Source organism: Callorhinus ursinus, unplaced genomic scaffold, assembly GCF_003265705.2.
Source record: "Callorhinus ursinus isolate GAN/ISIS: 27379988/994484 unplaced genomic scaffold, GSC_fseal_2.0 scaffold82, whole genome shotgun sequence".
Taxonomy (NCBI): Eukaryota; Metazoa; Chordata; class Mammalia; order Carnivora; family Otariidae; genus Callorhinus; species Callorhinus ursinus.
The window spans coordinates 1,112,601-1,137,251 of NW_027397144.1; the positions used below are offsets into that span (position 1 = coordinate 1,112,601).

General features: G+C 51.5%; 1 protein-coding gene across 8 annotated transcripts in view; it reads left to right on the forward strand.

Annotated features, from left to right (window-relative positions):
• The window catches only part of DNM2 (dynamin 2), an 85,722-nt gene that overhangs the window by 14,436 nt on the left and 46,635 nt on the right, over positions 1-24,651 (forward strand). For all 8 annotated transcript variants that reach the window (XM_025863337.2, XM_025863331.2, XM_025863333.2 and 5 more), the window contains exon 2: positions 17,564-17,637. In XM_025863337.2, the coding sequence (XP_025719122.1) occupies positions 17,564-17,637 (74 nt within the window). The remainder of the gene's footprint in view (positions 1-17,563; positions 17,638-24,651) is intronic.

Here is a 24,651-nt window from a genome sequence, read left to right on the forward strand (position 1 = left end):
CCTGGTCGCCACTTGGAGTCAGGCCTGGTGGGGGAGGCACACACTAGTCAGACATACCACAAAGAGACGGAGACTGTGACTTAAATCAGGGTCACAGAGGGGATGAGGCTGTAGGAGGGCAGGATGAGGGCAGGCCACAGTCAGAGGCCCGGGCCTTTCTGGGAGGGTTTGTGTGGCTTGGCAGTGGTTTTTATCTTTTTTTAATTAAAAAAATTTTTTTTTAAAGATTTATTTATTTGAGAGAGAGAGAGAGAGAGAGAGAACGCGCAGGGGGAGGGGCTGCTAACCTACTGAGCCACCCAGGCCACCCCAGCAGTGTTTTTATCTTAAAGATAGACGATGGACTTGCCCCCTTCTTGGTATAGGGGTTGCTCTTGTGCTTTTTGTTTTAAAATAGCATCTCTACTGAACTGAAATATAATTCACATACCATAAAACTCATCCTTTCAAAGGACTATTGGAGGGGGGCGCCTGGCTGGCTCTGTCCGTAGAGCATGCAACTTTTTTTTTTTTTTTTTAAGATTTTACTTCTTTATTTGTCAGAGAGAGAGCGCGAGAGAGTGAGCAAGCAGAAGCAGGGGGAGTGGCAGGCAGAGGGAGAAGCAGGCTCCCCGCTGAGCAGGGAGCCTGATGTGGGGCTCGATCCCAGGACTCTGGGATCATGACCCGAGCCAAAGGCAGATGCTTAACCAACTGAGCCACCCAGGTGTCCTGAACATGCGACTCTTGATCTTGGAGTTGTGAGTTTGAGCCCCACATTGGGTGTAGAGATGACTTAAAAATAAAATCTTTTTTTTTTTTTAAAGATTTTATTTATTTGAGAGAGAGAATGAGAGATAGAGAGCACGAGAGGGAAGAGGGTCAGAGGGAGAAGCAGACTCCCCGCCGAGCAGGGAGCCCGACGTGGGACTCGATCCTGGGACTCCAGGATCATGACCCGAGCCGAAGGCAGTCGCCTAACCAACTGAGTCACCCAGGCGCCCAAGATTTTATTTATTTATTTGACAGAGAGACACAGCGAGAAAGGGAACACAAGCAGGGGCAGAGGGAGAGGGAGAAGCAGGCTTCCTGCTGAGCAGGAGCCCGATGTGGGGCTCGATCCCAGGACCCCGGGATCATGACCTGAGCCAAAGGCAGACACTTAACGACTGAGCCACCCAGGTGCCCCTTAAAAATAAAATCTTAAAAATAAATAAATAAAGTGTACTGTCAGGTGATTTTTAGCATCTTCAGAGTTGTGTGGCGATCACCACTGTCTTAATTTCAGAACCTTTTCATGCCCCCAAAAGAAACTCTGTCCTCATCAGCAGTCACTCCCCACCCCTAGCAACTCCCAGCCACTAATCTGCTTTCTGTCTGTGAATTTACCTGCTCTGGATGTTTTGTATCAATGGAATCGTACACAACATGGTTTTTGTGTCTGGCTCCTTGCACTTTGTATGGTGTGTTCAAGGTTCATCCTTGCTACTGCACCAGTCAGAACTCCATTCCTTTTCATGGCTGAATAATATTCCATTGTACAGATAAGCCACCTTGTGTATATCCACTCTTCAGTCGACAAACATTTGGGTCATTTCTACTTTTTGGCCATCAGGAATAGTGCTGCTTTGAACATTTGTGTACAGATTCTGTGTGCACGTGTGTTCATTTCTTTTGAGTCTCTATGTAGGACTGAGATTGCTGAGCCATGTGGTAATCCTTATGTTTAACCTTACGAAACTCCCAAACAGTTTTCCACAGTGGTTGCCTCATTTTACGGCAGACCAGCACTGTAGGAGGGTTCCAATTTCTCCACATCTTTGCCAACACTTGTTATTATCTGCCTTTTTGAATTTAGCTTCCTAGTGGGTATGAAGTGGTATTTTGCTCCTTTCTTATTTTCATTTCCCTAATGACTAATGATAAGCTTTTCATGTGCTTAGTGGCCATTTTTCTATCTTCTTTGAAGACATGTCTATTTTTTTTTTTTAAAGATTTTATTTATTTATTTGAGAGAGAGAGAGAAACAGCATGAGAGGGGAGAGGGTCAGAGGGAGAAGCAGACTCCCTGCCGAGCCGGGAGCCTGATGTGGGATTCGATCCCAGGACTCCGGGATCATGACCTGAGCCGAAGGCAGTCGCTTAACCAACTGAGCCACCCAGGCACCCCTGAAGACATGTCTATTCAAGTCATTTGTGTGTTTTTAAATTGGGGTATTTGTCTATTGTTGATTTGTAAAAAGTTCTTTATATCTGGTATCAAGACCAATCCCTTATGAGATATATGATTTGCAAATACCTTCTCCCATTATGTGAGTTGTCTTTTTACTTTCTTAGAAGAAGACAAGTTTTATTTTGATGAAATCCCATTTCTATATTTTTCTTTTGTCACTTATGGTTTTGGTGTCATATCTAAGAAACTATTGTCCAATCCATGAAGGTCATGAAGATTTACTTCTGTATTTTTTTAATAAATTTTGTTTCTTATATTTTTTGCCACCAAAATCTAAGACTCCTGTGCTCCCTAAATTGGTCATGGAACAGGTTAGGTTGACACTAGGGCACCTACCAACCTCAAGAAAAATTCCGTGCAGTGAGATATACTATAAAACGCCACAACATCCCAACCCAAGTGGCACATTCCTCTTAGGTATTAATTTGGCTCTGAGAGGCCCAAGGCTTATCTGAAGAAATGGAATCCTTAAGTTTCAGATAATTGAGCACTCCACCTTTTGGTACATCTGCTTATTTTATGTCTAAGAACTGTGGTCCCAGAAGCTGTAGATAATCTTAAAAAAAAAAAAAAAAAGTCAATCTTACTAAGACAACCTAGAATTACGTTGGTCATTATGGGGAATGTACCAGTTAAAGTCATTTTAAGAAGTGCGTTTGAAAGCAAGGTTCCCAGATCAAACATACAGAATTGGATGCCTATTTTTTTTCACCCCCTGCTCCCCCCCAGCCCTCACCTCTGGCAACAACTGATCTGTTCTCTGTATCCGAGTTTAGTGGGGTTTTTTTGTTGTTGTTTGTCTGTTTGTTTAAGATTTCACATATAAGACAGATCATGCAGCATTTATCTTTCTCTGTCTTATTTCACTAGCCTAATACCTTCAGGATCCATCTATGTTGTCAAAAGTAGCAAGATTTCATTCATTTTTTTTTTTTAAAGATTTTATTCATTCAGGGGCGCCTGGGTGGCTCGGTTGGTTAAGCGACTGCCTTCAGCTCAGGTCATGATCTCGGGGCCCTGGGATCGAGCCCCGCATCGGGCTCCCTGCTCCGCGGGAAGCCTGCTTCTCCCTCTGACCCTCCCCCTGCTTGTGTTCCCTCTCTCGCTGTCTCTCTCTCTGTGTCAATTAAATAAATAAATAAAATCTTTAAAAAAAAAAGATTTTATTCATTCATTTGAGAGAGAGAATGAGAGATGGCACAAGACGGAAGAGGGTCAGAGGGAGAAGCAGACTCCCCGCTGAGCAGGGAGCCCGATGCGGGACTTGATCCTGGGACTCCAGGATCATGACCTGAGCCGAAGGCAGTCTCTCAACCAACTGAGCCACCCAGGTGCCATTCTTTTTTTATGGCTGAATAGTATTCGTGTGTGTGTGTGTGTGTGTGTGTGTGTAACTGTACATACACAATTTCTTTATCCATTCATCTATTGATGAACACATAGGTTATTTCCATATCTTGGCTATTGTAAATACTCTTATTATATTTTCTTTTAAATATGTTATGGTTTTAGCTCTTATATTTAGGTCTCTGATCCATTTTGAGTCCTTTTTTATATATCTTGTGAGGTAGGAGTGCAGCTTCATTCTTTGGCATGTGGCTGTCCATTTGTCCCACTACTACTTGTTGAGAAGAATTATTTATTTATTAAGATTATTTATTAAGATTTTACTTATTTATTTGAGAGAGAGAGGGAGAAGCAGGCTCCCCGCTGAGCAGGGAGCCTGACACAGGGCTCAATCCCAGGACCCTGAGATCATGACCTGAGCTGAAGGCAGACGTTTAACTGACCGAGCCACCCAGGAGCCCCTGTTGAAAGATTTAGATCAGTTTGGGGAGTACTGCCATCTTAACAATATTAAGTTTTCCAGTCTATAAACACGAGATGTCTTTTCATTTATTTAGGTCTTCAATTTCTTTCAACAATTTTAATTTTCAATTTAAGTTTTTTACTTCTTTTGTTATAAGACTTATTCCTGAGTATTTTATTCTTTTTGATGCTGTTATAAATGGAATTATTTTCTTAATTTCATTTTCAGATTGTTCATTGCTAGTGTATAATAACATAACTGATTTTTGTGTATTGATCTTGCATTCTTTTTTTTTTTAAAGATTTTATTTATTTGAGAGAGAGAGAATGAGAGATAGAGAGCATGAGAGGGAAGAGGGTCAGAGGGAGAAGCAGACTCCCTGCTGAGCAGGGAGCCCGATGTGGGACTCGATCTCGGGACTCCAGGATCATGACCCGAGCCGAAGGCAGTCGCTTAACCAACTGAGCCACCCAGGCGCCCTGATCTTGCATTCTGCTACCTTGCTGAACTAATTTATTATTTCTAACAGGTTTTTTTGTGTTGTTGTTGTTGTTTTTGGTAGATTCCTTAGTAGTTTCTATAGACATGATCATGTTATCTTTGAATAGTTTGCTTCTTCGTTTGGATGCCTTTGTTGCTTTTTCTTGCCTTATTGCCTTGGCTGGAACCTCCAGACGACGTTGAATAGAGGTGAAGTGTATATCCTTGTTTTGTTCCTAATCTTAGAGGGAAAGCTTTAAGTGTTTTACCATTAAGTATGATGTTAGTTGTAGGTTTTGTGCAGATACCCTTTATCAGGTTGGGATAATTCCCTTCTATTCCTAGTTTGTTGAGTGTTTTTATCATGAAAGGGTGTTAGATTTTATCAAAGGCTTTCTCTGCGTCTGTTGAGATCGTTGTAGTTTTGTCATTTACTCTTAATATGTCATTTACTCTTTTTTTTTTTTTAGGATTTTATTTATTTGACAGAGAGAGACACAGTGAGAGAGGGAACACAAGCAGGGGGAGTGGGAGAGGGAAAAGCAGGCTTCCCGCGGAGCAGGGAGCCCGATGCAGGGCTCGAATAACCTGAGCTGAAGGCAGATGCTTAATGACTGAGCCACCCAGACACCCCCTCTTTTTCTTTTTGAGTCATTTTCAGTTTTTTGTGTCTTCTATGAACTGGTCCATTTTATCTACGTTATTTAATTTGTTGACATAGTATTTCCTTATAATCCTTTTTTATTTCTGAAAGATTGGTAGGTTCCTGATTTTAGTAATTTGAGTCCTTTCTTTTCTTGGTTAATTTAGCTAAAGATTTGTCCATTTTGTTGATCTTTTCAACGAACCAACTTTGGTTTTATTGATTTTTCTCTATTTTTCTATTTCCTATCTCATTTATTGCCTCCGTAATCTTTATTATTTCCTTCTTTTGGTTTGCTTTGGCTTGGTTTTCTTTTTTTCAAGTTCTTAAATGAAAGGTGAATTTTTTTTTTTTAAGATTTTATTTATTTATTCATGAGAGACAGAGAGAGAGAGAGAGAGGGAAGCAGAGGGAGAAGCAGGCTCCCAAGGAGCAAGGAGCCTGATGTGGGACTCGATCCCAGGACTCTGGGATCATGACCTGAGCTGAAGGCAGACGCTTAACTATCTGAGCCACCCAGGCACCCTGAAAGGTGAATTTTTGATTTGAAATCTTTCTTTTAAAAATTTCTTTTTTTAATTTCTAAAAAATTTTAAAGTTTTATTGAGGTATAATTGACATAAAACAGCCTGCAGTCTGTATATCTGTCTGTCTGTCTTAATTTTTAATTTAATTAATTTATTTGTTTAAAAATTTTTAAAATGATTTTATTTATTTCAGAGAGAGAGAGAGCGAGCACAAGCGGAGCCTGATATGGGGCTCCATCCCAGGACCCTGGGATCATGACCCGAGCCGAAGGCAGACGCTTAACCAACTGAGCCACCCAGGCGCTCCTATTTTTATTTTATTATTTTATTATTTTTAAAGATTTTATTTATTTATTTGACAGAGAGAGACACAGCGAGAGAGGGAACACAAGCAGGGGGAGTGGGAGAGGGAGAAGCAGGCTTCCTGCAGAGCAGGGAGCCCCACGGCAGGGATCAATCCCAGGACCCTGGGATCATCACCTGAGCCAAAGGCAGATGCTTAACGAACTGTGCCACCCAGGCGCCCACTATTTTTATTTTTTTTAAGATTTTATTTTTAGGGCGCCTGGGTGGCTCAGTTGGTTAAGTGACTGCCTTCGGCTCAGGTCATGATCCTGGAGTCCCTGGATCAAGTGCCGCATTGGGTTCCCTGCTCAGAAGGGAGTCTGCTTTGCCCTCTGACCCTCTTCCCTCTCGTGCTCTATCTCTCTCATTCTCTCTCTCTCTCAAATAAATAAATAAAATCTTTTAAAAAAGAAAAGATTTTATTTTTAAGTCATATCTATGCCCAACGTGGGGCTTGAACTCACGACCTTGAGATCAAGAATTGCATGCTCTCTGATGAGCCAGCCAGGCACCCCTCTTTTTTTTTTTTAAGATTTATTTATTAGAGGGGGAGAGAGTGGGGGGAGAGGCAGAGGGAGAGAGAGACTCTCAAGCAGACTCCCCACTGAATGAGGAACCCAGTGTGGGGCTCCATGTCACAACCTATGAGATCATGACCTGAACCAAAACCAAGAGTCAGACACCCAACTGACTGAGCCACCCAGGTGTCCCTCCCCCCACCTTTTTTTAAAATATAGGTGTCTAGGGACGCCTGGGTGGCTCAGTTGGTTAAGCGTCTGCCTTCGGCTCAGGTCATGATCCCAGGGTCCTGGGATTTAGCCCTGCATTGGGCTACTTGCTCAGCGGGAAGCCTGCTTCTCCCTCTCCCTGCTCTGCCTGCTGCTTCCTCTGCTTGTGCTCCGCCCCCCCTCTGTCTCATAAATAAATAAATAAAATCTTTTTTAAAAAATATTTATTTATTTATTTATTAGAGAGAGAATGAGATAGAGAGAGCATGATGGGGGGGAGGGTCCGAAGGAGAAGCAGACTCACTGCTGAGCAGGGAGCCCGACGCGGGACTCGATCCTGGGACTCCAGGATCATGACCTGAGCCGAAGGCAGTTGCTTAACCAACTGAGCCACCCAGGCGCCCTAAATAAATAAAATCTTAAAAAAATATACATAGGTGCCTACATCTGTAAATTTTCCTCTGCATATTGCTTTTACTGAAGCCTATAAGTTTGGGCCTATATGTTGTGCTTTCATTTTCATTCATCTTGAAGTATTTTCTAATTTCCCTTAACATTTCCTTCTTTGACTCAGTGTTTATTTAGGAGTGTGTTGTTATTAATTTCCACGTACTTGTGAATTTCCCCAAATTTCCTTTTCTTACTGATTTCTGACTCCATTCCATTGTGGCCAGAGAACATACTTTGTGTGATTTCAGTCCTTTGACATTTATGAGTCTTGTTTTATAGCCTGACCTTAATACAGCCTAACCTGGAGATTGTTCCATGTGCTCTTGATAAGACTGTGTATTCTGCTGTTGTTGGGTGGAGTATTCTGTGCAGGTTTGTTAGATCTCATTGGTTTATGGTCGTATTCATGTGTTCTGTTTCCTTGCTGATCTTTTGCCTGGTGTTCTATTATTTTATTTTTTAAAGATTTTATTTTTATTTATTTGACAGAGAGAGACAGCGAGAGAGGGAACACAAGCAGGGGGAATGGGAGAGGGAGAAGCAGGCTTCCTGCGGAGCAGGGAGCCCGATGTGGGGCTCGATCCCAGGACCCTGGGATCATGACCTGAGCTGAAGGCAGACACTTAATGACTGAGCCACCCAGGCACCCCTGTTCTGTCCATTATTGAGGATGGGGTATTGACATCTCCCAATGACTGCTGTTGACTTGCCTCTGTTTCCCTTGTCTTGTGTTCTCTTTACAATGGCTTGATGGTCCTCAATCCAGTCCCAACTTGACTAAGTCCACTCACTCTCCTGCATGAGCTTTTATTTTTATTTTACTTTATTTTATTTTATTTATTTATCTGACAGAGAGAGGGAGAGAGCACAAGCAGGGGGAACAGTAGAGGGAGAGGGGAAGCAGGCTGCCTGCCAAGCAGGGAGCCCGATGCGGGGCTCAATCCCAGGATCCTGAGATCATGACCTAAGCCGAAGGCAGACGCTTAACCATCTGAGCCACCCAGGCATCCCTCCTGTATGAGCATTTAGTTTCTCCCTCCAGATAGGGCCCTGGGGTAAGGCGACAGGCTTGTGTGTCTGCTGTGCCCAGGGCTGATCCCTAGAAGGGGATTGCTGTGTTGGAGTGGGAGCAGATTGAGAATCATCTTGCCAGGTCTGCTGGGAAAGACTGTGCCAGGGTCCTCCTTGAGGTGCCCAGGAAGGTCTCCCTTTTTGCCATCACCCTTATCAACCAGTCTTGTGGAATAGTGCCCTATGTGTGCCAGGCACTGGGCTTCATATGGCTTGCCCTTCTAATCCTGCTGGCAGCCCGACGGGGTGGGCACGGTTACTATCCCCATCTTATAGATGGAGAAACCGAGATCTGGGCAAGTGAAGGCCCTGTGGCTGTGGCTGAGCTGTCCCCATGCTGCCTCTGTGCTCTCCACTGTCATGATCTGCTGGCCAGTTCATCCCTACAGGGAGCTGTGACTGGCTCTCCTGTCTTCAGAGTTCATCTTTGTTTCCGGTGTGGTGACCAGGATGGTGCCGGCAGATGGGGACAGGGAATGAAGCCAGTTGGGTTGGTGCCTCACTGGTTGTTGTTGGGGGGGAGGGGTTGCTGTTCGCTTAGGTGCCTTTGGTTTAGGTGACCAAACCTCTCTAGTTTGTTTCCCCATCTGAGAAGTGGGGTTGGTGAGAGCCCCTGTGGAGGTGGAGTGAAGACTCTGCACGGAGCTCAGCTCAGTGCTGCGTTGTGCGGACCCTGGAGATGCCAGCCCCTCTCACAGTGCCCTCCTCAGCACCTGTTGAGTGCCAGGCATGGTGCTGGGTATGGGGGAGCAGGCCGTGAACAAAGCAGACGTTTAGAATGGGTCCAGTATGTGGGAAGGAAGCATGGAGAGGGGACAGAGCCCGGCCTGGGGAAGCACTCAGGGGACCTCTCCCGGCAGGTGCCATCCAGCCTGATGTCACATGTCAGCGGGGCCTGGAGGCGGGAGCCAGGGGAGCCAGCAGAGAATGGCAGGGAGGTGATGGGGCACTGGCATTGGGCCTTGTGGGCTGAGGGGAGGATGCTGGCTTTGTCCCAAGTTTGCTGGAAGCCACAAGTGGGTTTTAAGCATGTGGGCAGCATGATCTGACTTATGGTTTGCAAAGCTCTCCCTGGCTGCCAGGCTGGGAACACATGGGGCAGGGCAAGAGTGGGGCAATGGAGGATTGGGGAGCATGGTCGTGACCCAGGGGACTCAGCCTAAGGGGGTTGGGACCGAGTGGGGGACCGGGGGGGATATGTTCGGCTGTTTTGAAGGTAGGATTTGATGAGAGATCGGCTGTTGAGGGTGGGGAAGGCATGGCCCACGAAGGGGCGGTAAGGCCATCCTGTCTTGTGTGACACTGTCTGTCTGGACAGTTCCTTGCCCCATCATCTGGGAGGGGCTCTGGGGAGAGGCCTGGGGAGGACACACACCCATTCTCCTACTTGAAGAAGGAGCCTGCAAGGAGGATGGTTCTGGAATGTTGAGAGTGTGGTGGGGCACTGCTTGGCTTTCTTTCCTGCCTGTTTATCAACATCCTGCCTCTGGGCTCAGTTGGGCCCCTCGCGCGGTGACATGCACAGAACTAGGGATCCGTATGTGGCCAGCCAGGCCGTAGAGATGCAGTGGGGACTCACTGATGCCCCGGCACCTGCACTGTCTTCTCCTGTCCCCACCACACCCCATTTTATAGATGAGGAGACTGGACCCAGGATGTGAGTGACCTTGCTGCCAAGGTCACACAGCTGGCATGCAGCCGGGGTGGCCTCGTGACATAGGCTGTCTGCTGCAGGGTAGAGCAGTGAGGATGCCCAGGGGACCCCCAGGAGGGCAGACTCAAGAGCTTGGGTCCCCAACTGCCAGCGGTTTTTCTGTCAACTAGGAAACTGCTGCTTGGCTGACTGGTTGCTTTGGCACTTAAAAATTAATATATATATATGTACATATATATATACACATGCACACACACATATATATTTAAATATTTCATGTATTTATTTGAGAGAGAGAGATTGCATAAGCAGGGAGAGCAGCAGAGGGAGAAGGAGAAGTAGGGAGCAGCTCCCCGCTGAGCAGGGAGCTCAACATGGGGCTCAACCCCAGGACCCTGGAACCATGACCTAAACTGAAGGCAAACGCTTAACCAACTGAGCCACCCAAGTGCCCCCAAAATTAATATTTATGTGTTATAAAAGTTATAAAAAAGTTATGGAAGACTGAAATTCAAATCATGTTGGGAACTGTTAAAACAGTTTTTCCATTTGCATTCTGTACTTGACTTCCATCAAGGGTTCAGGTGTCCCCTCCAAGTTTGTTGTCCCCACACAGGCAGGAAATGTGCACAGGCATTAAAAAAAAAAAGGTTTGGAGAATGCAGTCTGTTCTGTGCATCACACTTTGCTTTCATTACTGCGGCCTGGATTGCCTCCTGGGCCAGTTCCAAGATTGATTAGCCAGTTCCGTGCTGGTGGGCATCTAGGGGCTTAACAGATCTCACTGTGGAAAGCACCGCTGCAGGGAGAGGCCATCCTTGCAGACTCACTGAGGGGAATGAAAACAGGGTGACGGGGGGTGGAGGGGTCAGTAGGGGACAGTTAAGCCTCTCAAAAGAGTTGACCTCTGAATTGAGTCCTGAGTGACCAGAGGAAGCCAGGATTGTGGAAAGGCTCCGAGGAGATGGTCATTCCAGGCAGACGATCAGCACGTGCAAAGGCCCTGCAGCAGAAGTAGGTTTGGCCTGTTTGCTGTACCTTGACCAGCAGTGTGCTTGAGGGAGTGAGTGAGGGTAGGGGTGAGGGTAGGGAGGTGACAGGGCAATTGGACGCCATCAGAAGCCCTTTGGAGCAGAGGAGGGTCATGGTCTGATACATATCATGTCCAGTTTTCCATTGACTGTATAGGGCAAATGGTCTCTTTGGGGCACCATGGTAAGAACTTTGCAAATCCTTCCAACTACCATCTGAGGCAGGTGACATTATTCCCCACTTAACAAATGGGGAAACTGAGGCACAGAAAGGTGACCAGACCAGCACAGATAGTCCAGAAAAGAATTGGCAGTGCCTGGATTCCAGCTCGGGTCTGAGAGGCCCAAGAGCCACGGCTGCTCATCTCCATGGGCCACTTCCTGCTTCTGCTCCTGGCCTGGCCTCCAGATGAGACCTTGGAGCAGGTGACCCTAGGGCTGAGAGCCAAGGGCAGGGCTGGCTCTGGACCCTGCAGGACTGTTGAGCAGGAAGGAGCCTGCTGGGGATTTGTGAAGGGGTTGCACCTGGAGTGGGTTGTGAAAGTCAACAAGACCACCCACCCTCATCTGAACCTCAGTCTCATTGGACAGTGGCAGGTTTGGTTCTTCATCCCACAAACATTGGTCACCTGCCTCATGCCTGGCTCGCTATCGAGAGCTGAGGAGAAACCGGAGAACATGCCAGGCAGAGGACCCTGCTCCCATGAGGCTGCCACTCTATCTTTTTTTTTTTTTTTTTTAATTTTTTTTATTTGTTTTGACAGCGAGAGAGGGAACACAAGCAGGGGGAGTGGGAGAGGAAGAAGCAGGCTTCCCGCTGAGCAGGGAGCCCGATGCGGGGCTCGATCCCAGGACCCTGGGATCGTGACCTGAGCCGAAGGCAGACGCTTAACGACCGAGCCACCCAGGCGCCCCGAGGCTGCCACTCTAATGGGTGGGTGGGAGGGAAGGGCCAGACCATAGCCATATGAACAAATCAGTAAACTGGAAGATGCCAGTTATGAGAAGAATTGAGAATCAAGCCGGATGGCATATAACGGAGCAGGACCTGCTTCATATTCGGGGGGTGCCGGGCAGTGGGTACAGAAGAGGAGTTGCTAGTTGGCCCTGTACATGTTGCAGGGAGAGATTTGTAGGCTGAGGGAGTAGCCAGTGCAAGGGCCCTGAGGCAGGACCCTATCTGTTTTGGGGGAACATGGCAGAGAACAGTATAGCAGGAGCTGAGTGAGTAAGGGGGAGGGCTGGGAGTGACTGGGCAGGTTGTGCAGGGCCTTGTGGGCCTCAGCGAGGACTTGGGGTTTTACCCCGAGGGAGGTGGGAGCCTTGGGAAGCCTCTGAGCAGAGGGGGGACATGCTCTGATGTGGCATCCATAGGCGCCCTATGGCCACTCTGGGGGTGAGGGTGGGAAGCCCTAGAGGCAGCAGCTGCCCTGGCCCAGGCAAACACGGATGGCCTGCGTGATGGCCTTGGATGTGCAGAGAAGTGGGCCAGTTCATGCTCCATCTGCAGGTGGGGCCAGCAGGGCTTGCTGCGGGGCGGGGTGGGCAGTGAAGGGTGGGAGGAGCCCTGGGTCTGCAGTCTGAGTCAGCCTGCCTGCCCTTTGTGGTGACCCCAAGGACACAGTGGCACCTGCCTGGGGCCACTGAGTGTGGGCTGGGCTCTGGGTGACCAGTGGTTACCGTTGGATGGAGTCCAGATTGGTGGTAATGAGGCAGGGACTGGCTGAGGACCGGTGGGGCATGTGGACTGGATGGTGAGGCTCCAGAGGCCAAGCGATGATCTGTGCCTCAGTTCTAGCAAAACCACAAAGGAGGCCCTGGGGTGTGTGGGGGTGATTGGGGGGGTCTGCCTCGTTGACATCTCACCTGTGTTTCCATCACAGCTCTGCTCCTTCCTCGCTGAGTTGCCTGGGCACGTCCTGAAACTCTGAGCCTCAGTCTGCCTATCTGGGAAATGTGGGTATTGGCCCTGGTGTCATTCTTTTGGTTTTGCTAGAGGGTTTGCTGAGATGTTGCCGAAGACGGGGTTAGAGCTGGGCTAGGGGGGCAGCCAGTGCTCCCTCTCTGGGCTCTTGACAGCCTGAGAGAGTGAGCTGGGTACAAACAGGTCCCTGGTGCATGGGCTGCCTGCTGAGGGCTCTTCCCGTGGCTGGTGTTGTCCGGAGGTCTCCTGGTCACACTGAGGCTTTGAGTGACCTCCCCGCCCCCATGAGGATATGGTGATGAGGAAGGGATCCCAGCCTAGCGCACTTGCTGGGCCTCCTGCCATCATGCTGCCCAGGTGAGGAGTGACCTGGGCGTTTACCAGCTCTGACTTATCCTCTGCTGGCTTATATGTTTGTTTTCTTCCCTCCCCTGGGAAGGCCTCCACCCGCCCACTTGTCAGCCTGGGTTTTAAGCCTCCATTGTTCCCTCAGGTACGCATCCCCACCCATGTGGGGGGCTGAAAGCCAAGGGGTCCTGGTGGGATCTTAGGCTCTGTTCAGACAACAGTAAATAAACAGCTAGGGCTTCTGATCTGCCCCCTGGTGCCACCTCCTGTTGTGCTTTCCCCTCCCTGCTCCCTACCACCTTTCCCCTGGGAGCCCTCATTACCTTCTAAGGAGAGGTGGCCCATTTTAGGGCTTGGAAACTGAGGCTCCAAGAGGGTGAAAGTGACTTGTGCAGGGCAGGCAGCCAGCGGGATCTTCTGAAGGATGAGTGGCATCCCTTCATCTGGTAGATAGCCATGCCAGAGCCCAGGGAAGGTGGAGACCTGCCTAGGACCACACAGCTCATGGAGGGAAGAGCTGGGCTTTGAACCCAGGCTCTCTGGCTCCAGAGTCTGTATTCCTCCTGGCCACTCACCAAACATTTAATGAGCACCTGTCGTATGCCAGGCACTATTCTAGGTGCTGGAGATCCAGTAGTGACCAGGCCAGGTGATGTTGTATGCTGTCACAGGACTGGACTTATGTTGAAGGCCATGTTGTGGGAGTGAGAAGGGGTGTGCATTTGGGAGGGAGGGGTGCATGCCATGGCATCTGCCCACGTGTAGGTGGGCAGTGCCTGTGGGGAGGAGTTTCCTGGCAGAGGGAACAGAGCCTGCAGAGGCTGGAAGCCAGAAGTGCGGAAATCCCAGAGGTGGAGGATGCAGGGGTGGGGGGGGGGTGGGGGGGGGGCAGGTAGAGGATCCTGTCAAATGTGGGATGGATCGTGTGAGTTCTTCAGGAGGGAGGCTTGGATCCCTGGCCTTTGCTTTAGAAAGATAACCATAGGTAACCCGGGAGGAGGATCCTGGGACCAGGCCTGGGTCTGGTGCAGAAATGATCGTGGCTAACACTTACTGAACCCCGACTCTGTGCCAGGGAACGGAATAGACCCGAGACCCTGTCCTGGGAAGCTGCATGGCAGGGAGGGGTGGGTAAGCAGATGAGTGGCTTGGAGTATTAGTGATGAGGGAAAAAATGAAGGTAGGAGGGACGTGGGGTGGGGGGTGGAGCTGTGAGCAAGGGTGGGAAGTCTCCCTAGGGAGGTGTCATTTGAGCCAGAGCTGTGGTGGGGGGGGTGAGTCATGGGGGTGCCTGTTTGGTACCCAGCTGACCTTGGGTGGGTGGTTACTCCATCCTTCTGACCCGGAAATCGAGAGAGACAGGGAAGCTGGCCTGAGTCGCATCGCGTGCATGGCAGCCTGGGTGTACAGCGTCCCTCGGAGCAGGCGTGGATCGGGTGGCTCAGGGCAGAGGAAGCAGGTGACTGAGGCTTGAGAGTTGACTCCAGAGAAGTGGACAGTGTCCTGGGCAGAGCTACTTGGGGTGGTGGTCTCCTTCCCAGGGGAAGGAAGTCTCCAAGAGTGTTCCTGCTGCCTTGTGTCAGAAAACCCTGAGTGGACCTGGGGGCACAACCGGACAGGCCCCTCCTCACCGAGCCTCTTGGGAATTTCTGGGGAGTTGCTTTTCGGGGGGGACTGTCCAGGCTGCAGGTAGGTGTTGCTGCTCTTTCCACTCAGCAGTCTGAGAACTTCTGGAAAACAATTGGAGGAACACCAGGGCTCCTGGTGCTCGCGGCCTGGGGTGCGAGGCCATGTGCACCTGCCCAGCCTTGTCCTACACTTCTCCCACTCAGGCCGTACCTCTTTTGCCCAGGCTGCACCCAGTCATCCTTCCTATTCCCCACCAAGTTCCAGCCCCAGAAAGCCACCTTCCCTGCATGTCCCCAGAGCTCTCAGGGTTCTCTTGGGCAGCGTGCTGGTCCTGGTCCTCTTCGTGTTTTGCTGAGGCTCTCATTGTCTGTTGTCTGTGGTGTTACCATTGTGCTCATGGTGCCTGGCCCCCCAGCCACGCCCAGAACAGTCACAGGACAGCATGTGCCAATACCAGTGGCTGAAGGCTTGGCCCGGGCTGGGAAGATGCCAGTGGCTTTTGAGTCAGATGTGCGGGCCCAGAGGCCGGGTGACCTGGGGTCAGAGGCCAGACCCCATGAATTTCAGTCCACATTCCCACCACTCCCTAATGCCTAGTGACCATTTTTTTTTTTAATTTTTAAAAGATTTTATTTATTTATTTATTTGACAGAGAGAGAGAGACACAGCGAGACAGTGTGTGCATCGAGAGAGGGAACACAGGGGGAGTGGGAGAGGGAGAAGCAGGCTTCCTACTGATCAGGAAGCCGGATGCAGGGCTCGATCCCAGGACCCCAGGATCATGGCCCGGGCCGAAGGCAGACGCTTAACGACTAAGCCACTCAGGCACCCCTGTTTTTTTTTTTTTTTTTTAAATAAATGCATACACTTAGGAAACCAGCAGACAGATCAAGATAGAGGATGTTGTCATTCCAGAAAGTTCCTCGTGCCCCTTCTAATCAGTTCTCCAAAGGGAACCAACTGCTCTGATTTCTATCTGCAGAGACTAGTTCTGCCTGTTCAGGTCTGCCCTCTGACTCAGCAGGAGAAACGGGGGCATGTGTGTACCAGAGGCATGTGTGCAGATGTTCATAGCAGCTGCATTTGTAATGACCCCGAACTGGAAAGACCCCAGATGTCCCACCAATGAGAGAACCGATGAGCAAACTGTGGCCCATCCATGCCAGCAAACACGGGTCAGTGGTGAAAAGGAACCTGTGTCAGTCACACACACACAGCATGGGGGGGCGGGGCACATAGACCGGTGGGAGGGATGTGTTTCCATGCTTCTGTATTGTTCGGTCACGGACCCATTTGGTTGCCTTGAAGAGGCGGTGTGGGAGATTCTGGCGAAGGATGCACACACTGTCACCGCTGCTGTCACTGATTCTGTGTCGGAGGGCTGGCGCTGATGGTTTCCAGGATGCCATGCCTCTAATGTGCGAGGGGCCTCCTGTCCCTCCTTCTCAGGTCTTTGCCTCTGGGCCAGGGGCCTGGAGCTCTGGGATGGCCAGGGTCAAGACCGTATGTGGTGCTTGAGAGGTTAGCAGCCAGCAGCAGGCCTGCCCTGTCCCTGGGAGAACCTGGCATCTGCCGTGAAGTGGCTTTGCTCTCTCTGGCAAGGGCCATGGTGAGAACTGACTTTAGGGCCTGGTGAGGTGGGGGCCTCCTTGCTGTCTCCCCACCCTGCCTGTTCTGTACCCTTGCATGTAGCTCACTTCTTGTTTCCCCTTCTCAGAGGGGCCTTCTCTGACCATCCCAGCTGGGATGCCCCGTACCACTTGTCCTGTGTCCTGCACAAATTGCAGGTGATCTCAGTTTATCTTATACACTTATTTTATTCATTTATCTAGGTGCGAACCTTGTTTGAAATTCTCTGAACCTAGAACCTTTCTCCATTTTACATGAGACAACACAAGAATTCTTTGCATGGCTTTAATGATTTCTGAAAATGCCCTTTCTGCTTTGGTGCCCTGGATCCCTGGTCTTTGGCTTTCCTTTCTCACTGGTCCAGAGTGCCTTCTGGTCATCCTACTTTGCATGAATCCACATGTGTTAGTGTAAACAGGTGCGAGTGGTGCCTGAGTATTTCCATAGTGAAATACACAGGATATATTTTTTTATTTAACGGCTTTATCAAGGGATTGTGTATGTATTAGGAAATCTACCCATTTCAAATGCAGTGATATTTTTAGTAAATTTACAGTAAATATGAGTAAGTTGGCCACTATAGTCTGGTTTTAGAACGGGTCCAGCACCCCAGAAATCTCCCTCCTAATTTCCCACCCCTGGGCAAGCACTGATCCACTTCCTGCTTATATCGATTTGTCTTTTTGGGACATGAAACACATCATATTCTATTTCATCTTTTTATACATATGGCATTATATTAATTTATAACATGTATGTAGAAAATGTACTGATCTCTTTGAAGTGTGGGGAAATTGTTCAGATACCTGTCCATGAAAGGGCTCTTTGGGCAGGCTGGGGCTGGAGCACAGCCAGCCAGAGGGAAACGGTACCATTCATCAGCAACCTTCATTCCAGTCCCTCCTCTGCCCCTTGTGGCCTCCGGACCCTCCAGGGTCAGAGCATTCCCCAGTGCCTGGTTGGGACTGGTGTCTTTGCTGACGTTGCCCCAGTTGCAAGACGGGATTGCTCCACATGTGTGGTCACACTTCCTGCCCCGCAGGCCAGCCGCGTGAATAACTTGTCCTTTTCCCCTCCCACAGGGACTTCCTTCCCCGAGGTTCAGGAATCGTGACCCGGCGGCCTCTCATTCTGCAGCTCATCTTCTCAAAAACAGGTACAGTGGGACAGCTTGCTGCTGCAGCAGGAAATGAGCGTGGATGCAGCGCTCGGCAGGAGTGAGGGGGCCGATGGCGGTGTCCCGGGTCTTGGGCTGTCATTTGGGCTTGAATTCATGGTCTCCACGTGTGTAGCACAGTTGAAGCACAGTTCGGTGAACACCCACCCCTCGTGTCCTCCATTGTGACCAGGCTGCTAAGCGCCATGTTTGCTTGCAATGTTGTGGATAACACAGTTTGCTGAACGCTTTCAAAATCAGTAGCAGACGTTGTGACACGTCAACCCGGAGTGTTTCAGTGAGCCTGCCCTTGCACTAAGGACACCTTCCTACAGTCACAGCCACACCCAAGAAAAGTAATCGTTCCTGCATGGTATCTGATGCCCAGTCCATACTCATGTTGCCAGTTATCCCCCCAGATACCTTCCCTGACTAGTTTTCCAGCTGCTCTGATCAGTACCCTCCTACACTCGGTTGTCCTGTCTCCTCACCACCATGTCCGTTTTGATGACAGCATTGGCTTGGGAAGAGGCCCACCCATTGATAGAATGGCCCACGTGTAGATTTTTTTCTCTCTTCCCTTCGGTGGCCTCGGTTTATTTCTGTTCTTTCCACACAAGTCTGGCATGAGGTGGGTATGTCTCCCAGCATAAAACCCACTGAGGCCTCTCCTTGGAAAGCATCTTGGGTCAGAAGCTGGAAGGGGACAGGGGAACTCTTGGGGGCATGGCCTCTCCTCCCTCCAGAGCCCTGAGTGGCCTCATGCTGCTTTCCCCACTGACCTGGAATATCAGCCTTTTTGGGTTCAGCTTCCACAGGGCGCCAGGCTCCCCGCACGGCCCGGTGAGACACACCTGTCCTAGGAAGACAGCTGACACGCCCCCATTTTATGGGCAAACTGAAGCTTAGCTGGGCCACCTGCCTTCACACTGGGCACCCGATCCCGATGGGCATCAGCCTGGGTGGGCATCAGCCGAGTCAGAGCTCAACCCCTCCCCTGTGCTGTGCCCCAGTCCCGTGCTCTCATCTTCATCTTCTGACTCCGCCCAGCCCACTTGTGAGGGGGCGTGGCTCCAGTGAGAGGTGGTAGCCGATTGGCCCGCACCTCCTCTTTGTGAGCTCTACCATGTCATAGGCCACAGGCGAGTGTCCAATCGGCTGGGCCAAGACTGGCAGCCGCAGAGCGGGGGTGGGGGGGGGTTTCAGATGACAGTGGGTCAGAGAGTCACATAAGAAAGGCATGGCCCAGTGGGTTTCCGCTTTCCATTCAGCCGGTTGGTACGGGGTGGGGCTGAGGATATGCATTTTTAATGAGTTCCCAGCTGATGCTGATGTGCATGCTTCTGGCCCCTGGCCACGCGGGGAAAGCTTCTGCCCTGGTGGGTCGGCCCTGAGCGCTAAGGCTGCCTGGGTTCAGATCGTGACTCTGCAGCTTACTGGCTTCATGGCCCCTGGGAGGGACTGCTGCTCACGATGTGTTTCCTGTCTGAACAGTGAAGATAATAATAGCGCTGACTTTGGCGGTTGCCATGAAGACCACGTTATTCAGTACGTCCAAGCCACCGCACAGTGCCTGGCACACTGCAGGTCCTCCCTCTGTGGTGCTGACTCAGGGCCTGTGGTTGTGTGCTTTCCGCTGGCCTGTTCCGGATGGCCTGCTGGGAGAACAGGTCTGCTGGCATTCTGCACTGGAAGGTGCAGGCTGTGTCATGGCGGGAGGGCTCCCCCATCATCTCCATGGTGGCCGTCACCAGCTGTGGTCCACCGAGCACGTAGTGCATGCCACAGGCTGGTCCAGGCCCAGGGCACAGCAGTGACGGGACCAAGGCTGCTGCCACCGCCTGCCCACCTGGCATTCCCGTTGGTGCCAGAGGACAGAAGGGGGAGGCCAGGGGGGAGACTGGCAGGCCTGGCCCTCACCCACCAGATTGGAGTTTGTGTGCAGAGGGGAGAGTGACTAACTTCATCCTAGAGGGTGGGGCATCCTGGGGCTTCTCTGAAGAAGCGATGTTGGAGCCAAGGCTGACAGGTGTGTTGGGGTGTCAGGGAAGGGGGAGCTCCCTTCCAGCAGAGAGTGGCAGACTGAAGAGCACTGAAGGCAGAAGCTCTGAGGGTGCCTATCAGCCTAGCGCCTGACCTGGACTGGTGCTGGGGTCTCCGTTCCCGTCATCCCCACTTTACAGAGGAGGGAACTGGGGCTTCCAGAGATGAAGCCACTTGCTCAAGAGCACACAGGAGCATCATCATGAGAGCCCAGCTCTAAACCCATTTGGTGGGGTGCACCCTTAGGCCCAGGTGTCACTTGACCAGATCCTGTGGCTGCTGGTGAAAGACCACAGGAGACTGCCCGGGGCAGGGGACCGGAAGAGGTGGGAGTGGTGTCTGAGGGCACGTGGGGTCAGGGTGCAGCCATGGAGATAGAATTGTGGTCAGATCCTGTTGGGCTGGCAGTGGAGATGGGAAGCGAGGCCCAGGTGTCCCGTATGGTAGCGGCCCTTGCCGTGTCCCAGCACACATACTCTTCCTCCTCCACCTGACTGTGGCATCTCCCGTCTCTTCTTGCTGCCAGCAGATGTGTGCCCTGCTGGACCTCAGCCGGATGCCAGGGAGGCAGCGTGAGGATGGCAGACAGGAGATGCTGTGGTCAGGCTGAGAGGGGCAAGGAATGGGGATGTGGGAGAGCATATTGGCCGTTGGATTTACTTTAGGCCAGGAGCCCAGGGAGAACATTCTGGGCAGGGGCAACAGCATGTGCGAAGCTGTGAAGTGAGGCTAGGGGGGAGGGTCAGGAGGCAGGTGACATGGCCTGGCAGTCTCGTGAGGGATTAGGCATGAGAGCCCAAAGAGCACACGGGTGGGGAGCGACCTGCTCAGCCCCCTGGCTGCCCTGTGGAAGGATCGGCAGGGAGGCCAGGGAGAGGTTAGCCTCGAACCAGGCAAGAGGTGATGAAGTCTGGCCCAGGGCAGTGCTGTGGGGGTGAAGGGCAGTCTAGAGTGACCTAGAGGTGGGGGGTCCAGGGCGATGAACAGCAGAGGTGTCCTAACTGGGTGGGAGGCGGGACATCCCACTAAGGGGATGGGACGAGGGAGGGAGGGGCGCCTGGGTGGCTCAGTCGTTAAGCGTCTGCCTTCAGCTCGGGTCATGATTCCAGGTCCTGGGATCGAGCCGCGCATCAGGCTCCCTGCTCAGCGGGAAGCCTGCTTCTCCCTCTCCCACTCCCCCTGCTTGTGTTCCCTCTCTCGCTGTGTCTCTCTCTGTCAAATAAATAAATAAAATCTTTAAAAAAAAAAGAGGGAGGAGGCTAAGTTTAGTGGGGGACATGGTGATTGGGGGAGGGGCTATGTCGGGCGGCATTGCTTCTAGAGAGTAGACTTTTGTCCAGCTGACTCTGGAGCCGGGCAGCTACCCCTAGGGTCTGGGGCCTGGGACAAGTGGCCTTCCTCTCTGCATCTCAGCTTCCTCATCTGTAAAATGGGGTGATTAGTGGTACCTCCCTTGTGGCCCTGGCACACCATGTGGCTTTGGTGTGGCTGCCGCTTCCTGTGGGGTCTGGAGTCCCATGATGTGGCTCTGTGGCTGGGCCTCAGTCCTCCTCTCTGACGTCTGTGACACCCAGTGATGCCCGGCGTCTGGTCCAGACTGGTCTTGGTGAGCCATTATTTTTAATCTGCTTAGTTTAAAAATCACCTAAGACCACATGGGGCGCCTGGCCGGCTTAGTAGAGCATGCGATGCTTGATCTTGGGGTTGTAAGTTCGAGCCCCACATTGGGTGTAGAGATTACTTAAAAATAAAATCTTAAAGGCGCCTGGGTGGCTCAGTTGGTTAAGCGACTGCCTTCAGTTCAGGTCATGATCCTGGAGTCCCGGGATCGAGTCCCACATTGGGCTCCCTGATCAGCAGGGAGTCTGCTTCTCCCTCTGACCCTCCCCCCTCTCATGCGCTCTCTCTCATTCTCTCTCTCAAATAAATAAATAAATCTTTAAAAAAATAAAATGAAATAAAATCTTAAAAAAAATAATTACCTAAAACTACAGTCACCAGGAAGTTTGATGGCTCATGGGTGAACGCTGCTTCTCCCTGGGAACCATCCCTTGGCCTGGTAAACCCTGGGTGCTGGGGACTGTTCTTGTGTGGAATGTGGTCTGGCGAGCCTCCCTTCCCTTGACCTTGGCTGGTGTTCTCAGGGGCCAGCGAGGGGATGGCAGGGCCTGGCAGGGCTTGCCTCCCAGCTTCCTTCTCAAAGCCTTATGACCCCAACAGGTCCTTGCTGGCCTCTGGGCCCTCACCTCCTCCTGGTCCCTAGCGGCAGCATCTTCCCTCCTCGCTCATCCTCAAGGTCAGCTCTCCGCCCGTTCGTTCACGCCCCCGGGCCTTGGCCCCCCTGTGCTCCCTCCCTGGAACACCCTGCCCACCTTCCTCGTCCTTCTCCTTTCCTGACTGTGAGCCCCAGTGCCCCCCGCCCCCCCCACCCCATCATAGCTGCCTTAGTTCCTGCGCAGCACTAATCTCATCCCGTTCTTATATTTTCTTGATGGTTTCTCCCCTGCCCCGAAAGTCAGTGGCAGAGGGCAGGGACACTGATGTGCTTTGTCCGCCGTTCTCTGGTGCCCAGCACAGGGCTGGACCCCGGCGGGTGCTCCGTCAGCATTAGCCAGGTACCTGAGCGTGCTCTGTGGGCCGCTGCGCTGCCTCTTCTCTCCTGGTGGAAGGTGGGCGGGGTCATCAGCCGCTTTCTCCTGCACCTTTCCCCATGAGCCTGGCCCTGGCAGGGCCTTCTCTATAAAGCTGGGAGACACTGCAGTGCTCAGGGCATGGGCCTTGTGTCTTGATGAGGAAACAGAGCCACGAGCTGGTGAGAGTCAGGCGGGGTGGTGGGGGGGGGGGGGGGGGGGGGGGGGGGGGGGGGGGTTGCTGGCCGGGATGCCAGCTGGGGCTGTCACTTTCTCTGTGTACGTGGGGTTTTTCCCACACTACCAAGCAGTTCTCCAGTTCTCAGTGGACATTGACTGCGTGGCCTACAGTCACCTCTGTTTCAACACTGCCCGCCTGCCTGGACATAGTGTCAGACCCCACAGGATAAGGGCTCAGTCCCACCAGACTGTCGCCCTCCACCCCCACCGCCAGTCACGAGTCCGGGATGTCCCCTCTGCTTCTCACCCCCGGCTCTAGATCTGAGGTTCCCAGGGCCCTCTCCTCAGGTTCACTGAATTTACTGGAGCGGCTCACGGAGCTCCGGGAAACTGTTTACTTCCTAGATCAGTGGTTAATATAAAAAGGATAGAACTCAGGAGCAGTCAGGGAAAAGAGGTGTAGGGCAGGGTGTGGGGAAGGGGCGCCCCTCTCCTAGCACCTCCTCCTGCTCACCAGCCGGGAAGCTCTCTGAGCCCCATCCTTTTGGGACTTTTACGGGGCCTCATCACATAGGCATGATTGATTAAATTAGCCACTGGTGATGGATTCAACCTATGGCCGTCTCTGTGGTGGGGGTGGATAGGGAGGGGCTAAAAGCTGCAACCCTCTAATCACATAAATTGTCCCCTGGCAAGCAACTCCCATCCTTAAGTGCTTTCCAAAAGTCTCCTCATTAGCATAAACTGATGTGTGGTTGAAGGGGGCTTATTAGGAATGTTAAGACACCTTTATTGCTCTTATCACTTAGGGCTTTCCAAGGATTCTAGGAGCTCTGTGTCAAAAATGGAGGGAAGAAATACAAATATGTATAAATCACAGTAGCACACCTTCCCGGTGGTGGTGTGTCCTAGAATGGGAGGTCTGCACCACTTGTCTCAAATCAGAGGGAGCCTGAGGACCAAGCAAGCTCGGGGGCGCGGGTGCCACATGCTTTGCCTCTTCTTGGTTGGCTAAAGCCTCTGCAGAGTTCCTCTTGATCAGACCCATTTGATCATGGGGTACTCAGGGTCTCCCCGGTATATTTGAGTCCCCAAGTCTGGCCTCCCGTCCCAGGTGAGCATGCCTGCTGTTGCCGGGTTGGGGGAAGGCAGACTCCACCTCCTGCTGCCAGGAGTCAGCCTGGTGTTTCACTTCACGCCGGGTTGAGAATGGGGTAAGAATGGGAAATGTCCATGAGGACCAGGGCAGGGCTCGTCCATGCAAAGCCCTAAGACCCTGGAGCTCCTGGGTGGCCCAGTTGGTGAAGTGTGCGACTCTTGATTTTGGCTCAGGGTGTGATCTCAGGGTCATGGGATCAAGCTCCAAGTTGGGCTCCGCATTGAGCTCGGAGTCGGCTTGAGGTGGTTTCCCTCCCTCTCCCTCTGCCCCTCCCCCCACCCCGCTTATTCATGCAGGCACGTGCTCTCTCTCAAAAAAAAAAAAAGGCCCTGATACCCCAAGGCCAGCCTTGTGCATTTCCCTGGCTAGCAGCTAAGCTATTTGTGTGCTTCCTGTGGGCCCAGCGCGATGGCATTTGATTTCTTAGCAGCCCCACAGCTGTGTTCAGTGTCGTCCCATTTCCTTGTAGGGGAACTGAGGCACTGAGAGAGGGGCTGGAATTCCGAGCTGGGCGTGGCTAGACATGCCCTCCTCTTTCTCTTCTTCCTGTCACCTCCCCACGTGATGTTGTGGCGCCTGACTCACCCTTCCAGGCTGGAGGGGCTAAGCTGAAGGCTGGTTGTTCCAGTAGAACTTCCGGCAGGGTCTGTCACCGGCTCCGCCTGCGGGGTAGGGAGGGTGCCTTCTGTCCTGTGGGCCTCCTCCAGCTTTTTTGAAACAGGAGGGCCCAAAGCCTTCTCGGGAAGCCAGGCCCGAGGGGACTGCGGCCACTGACTTGGGGCTGTTTCCTGGTGCCCTGGGTGGCCCATTACCCCGAAGGTGGCATGGCGGCACGCACTTGTCATCTCCCTTCTGAGGACACCTTCTCGAAGGGCCTGGGAGATGCCCAAAGTAGGGATTGGCTGCTTAGCACAGTGGGGACCCACTTGGGACTCAGGGTGATGTCATCCTAGGCTGCGGCACCTGATGACTCAGTAATTTTTATTAAGCATCTACTAGCTA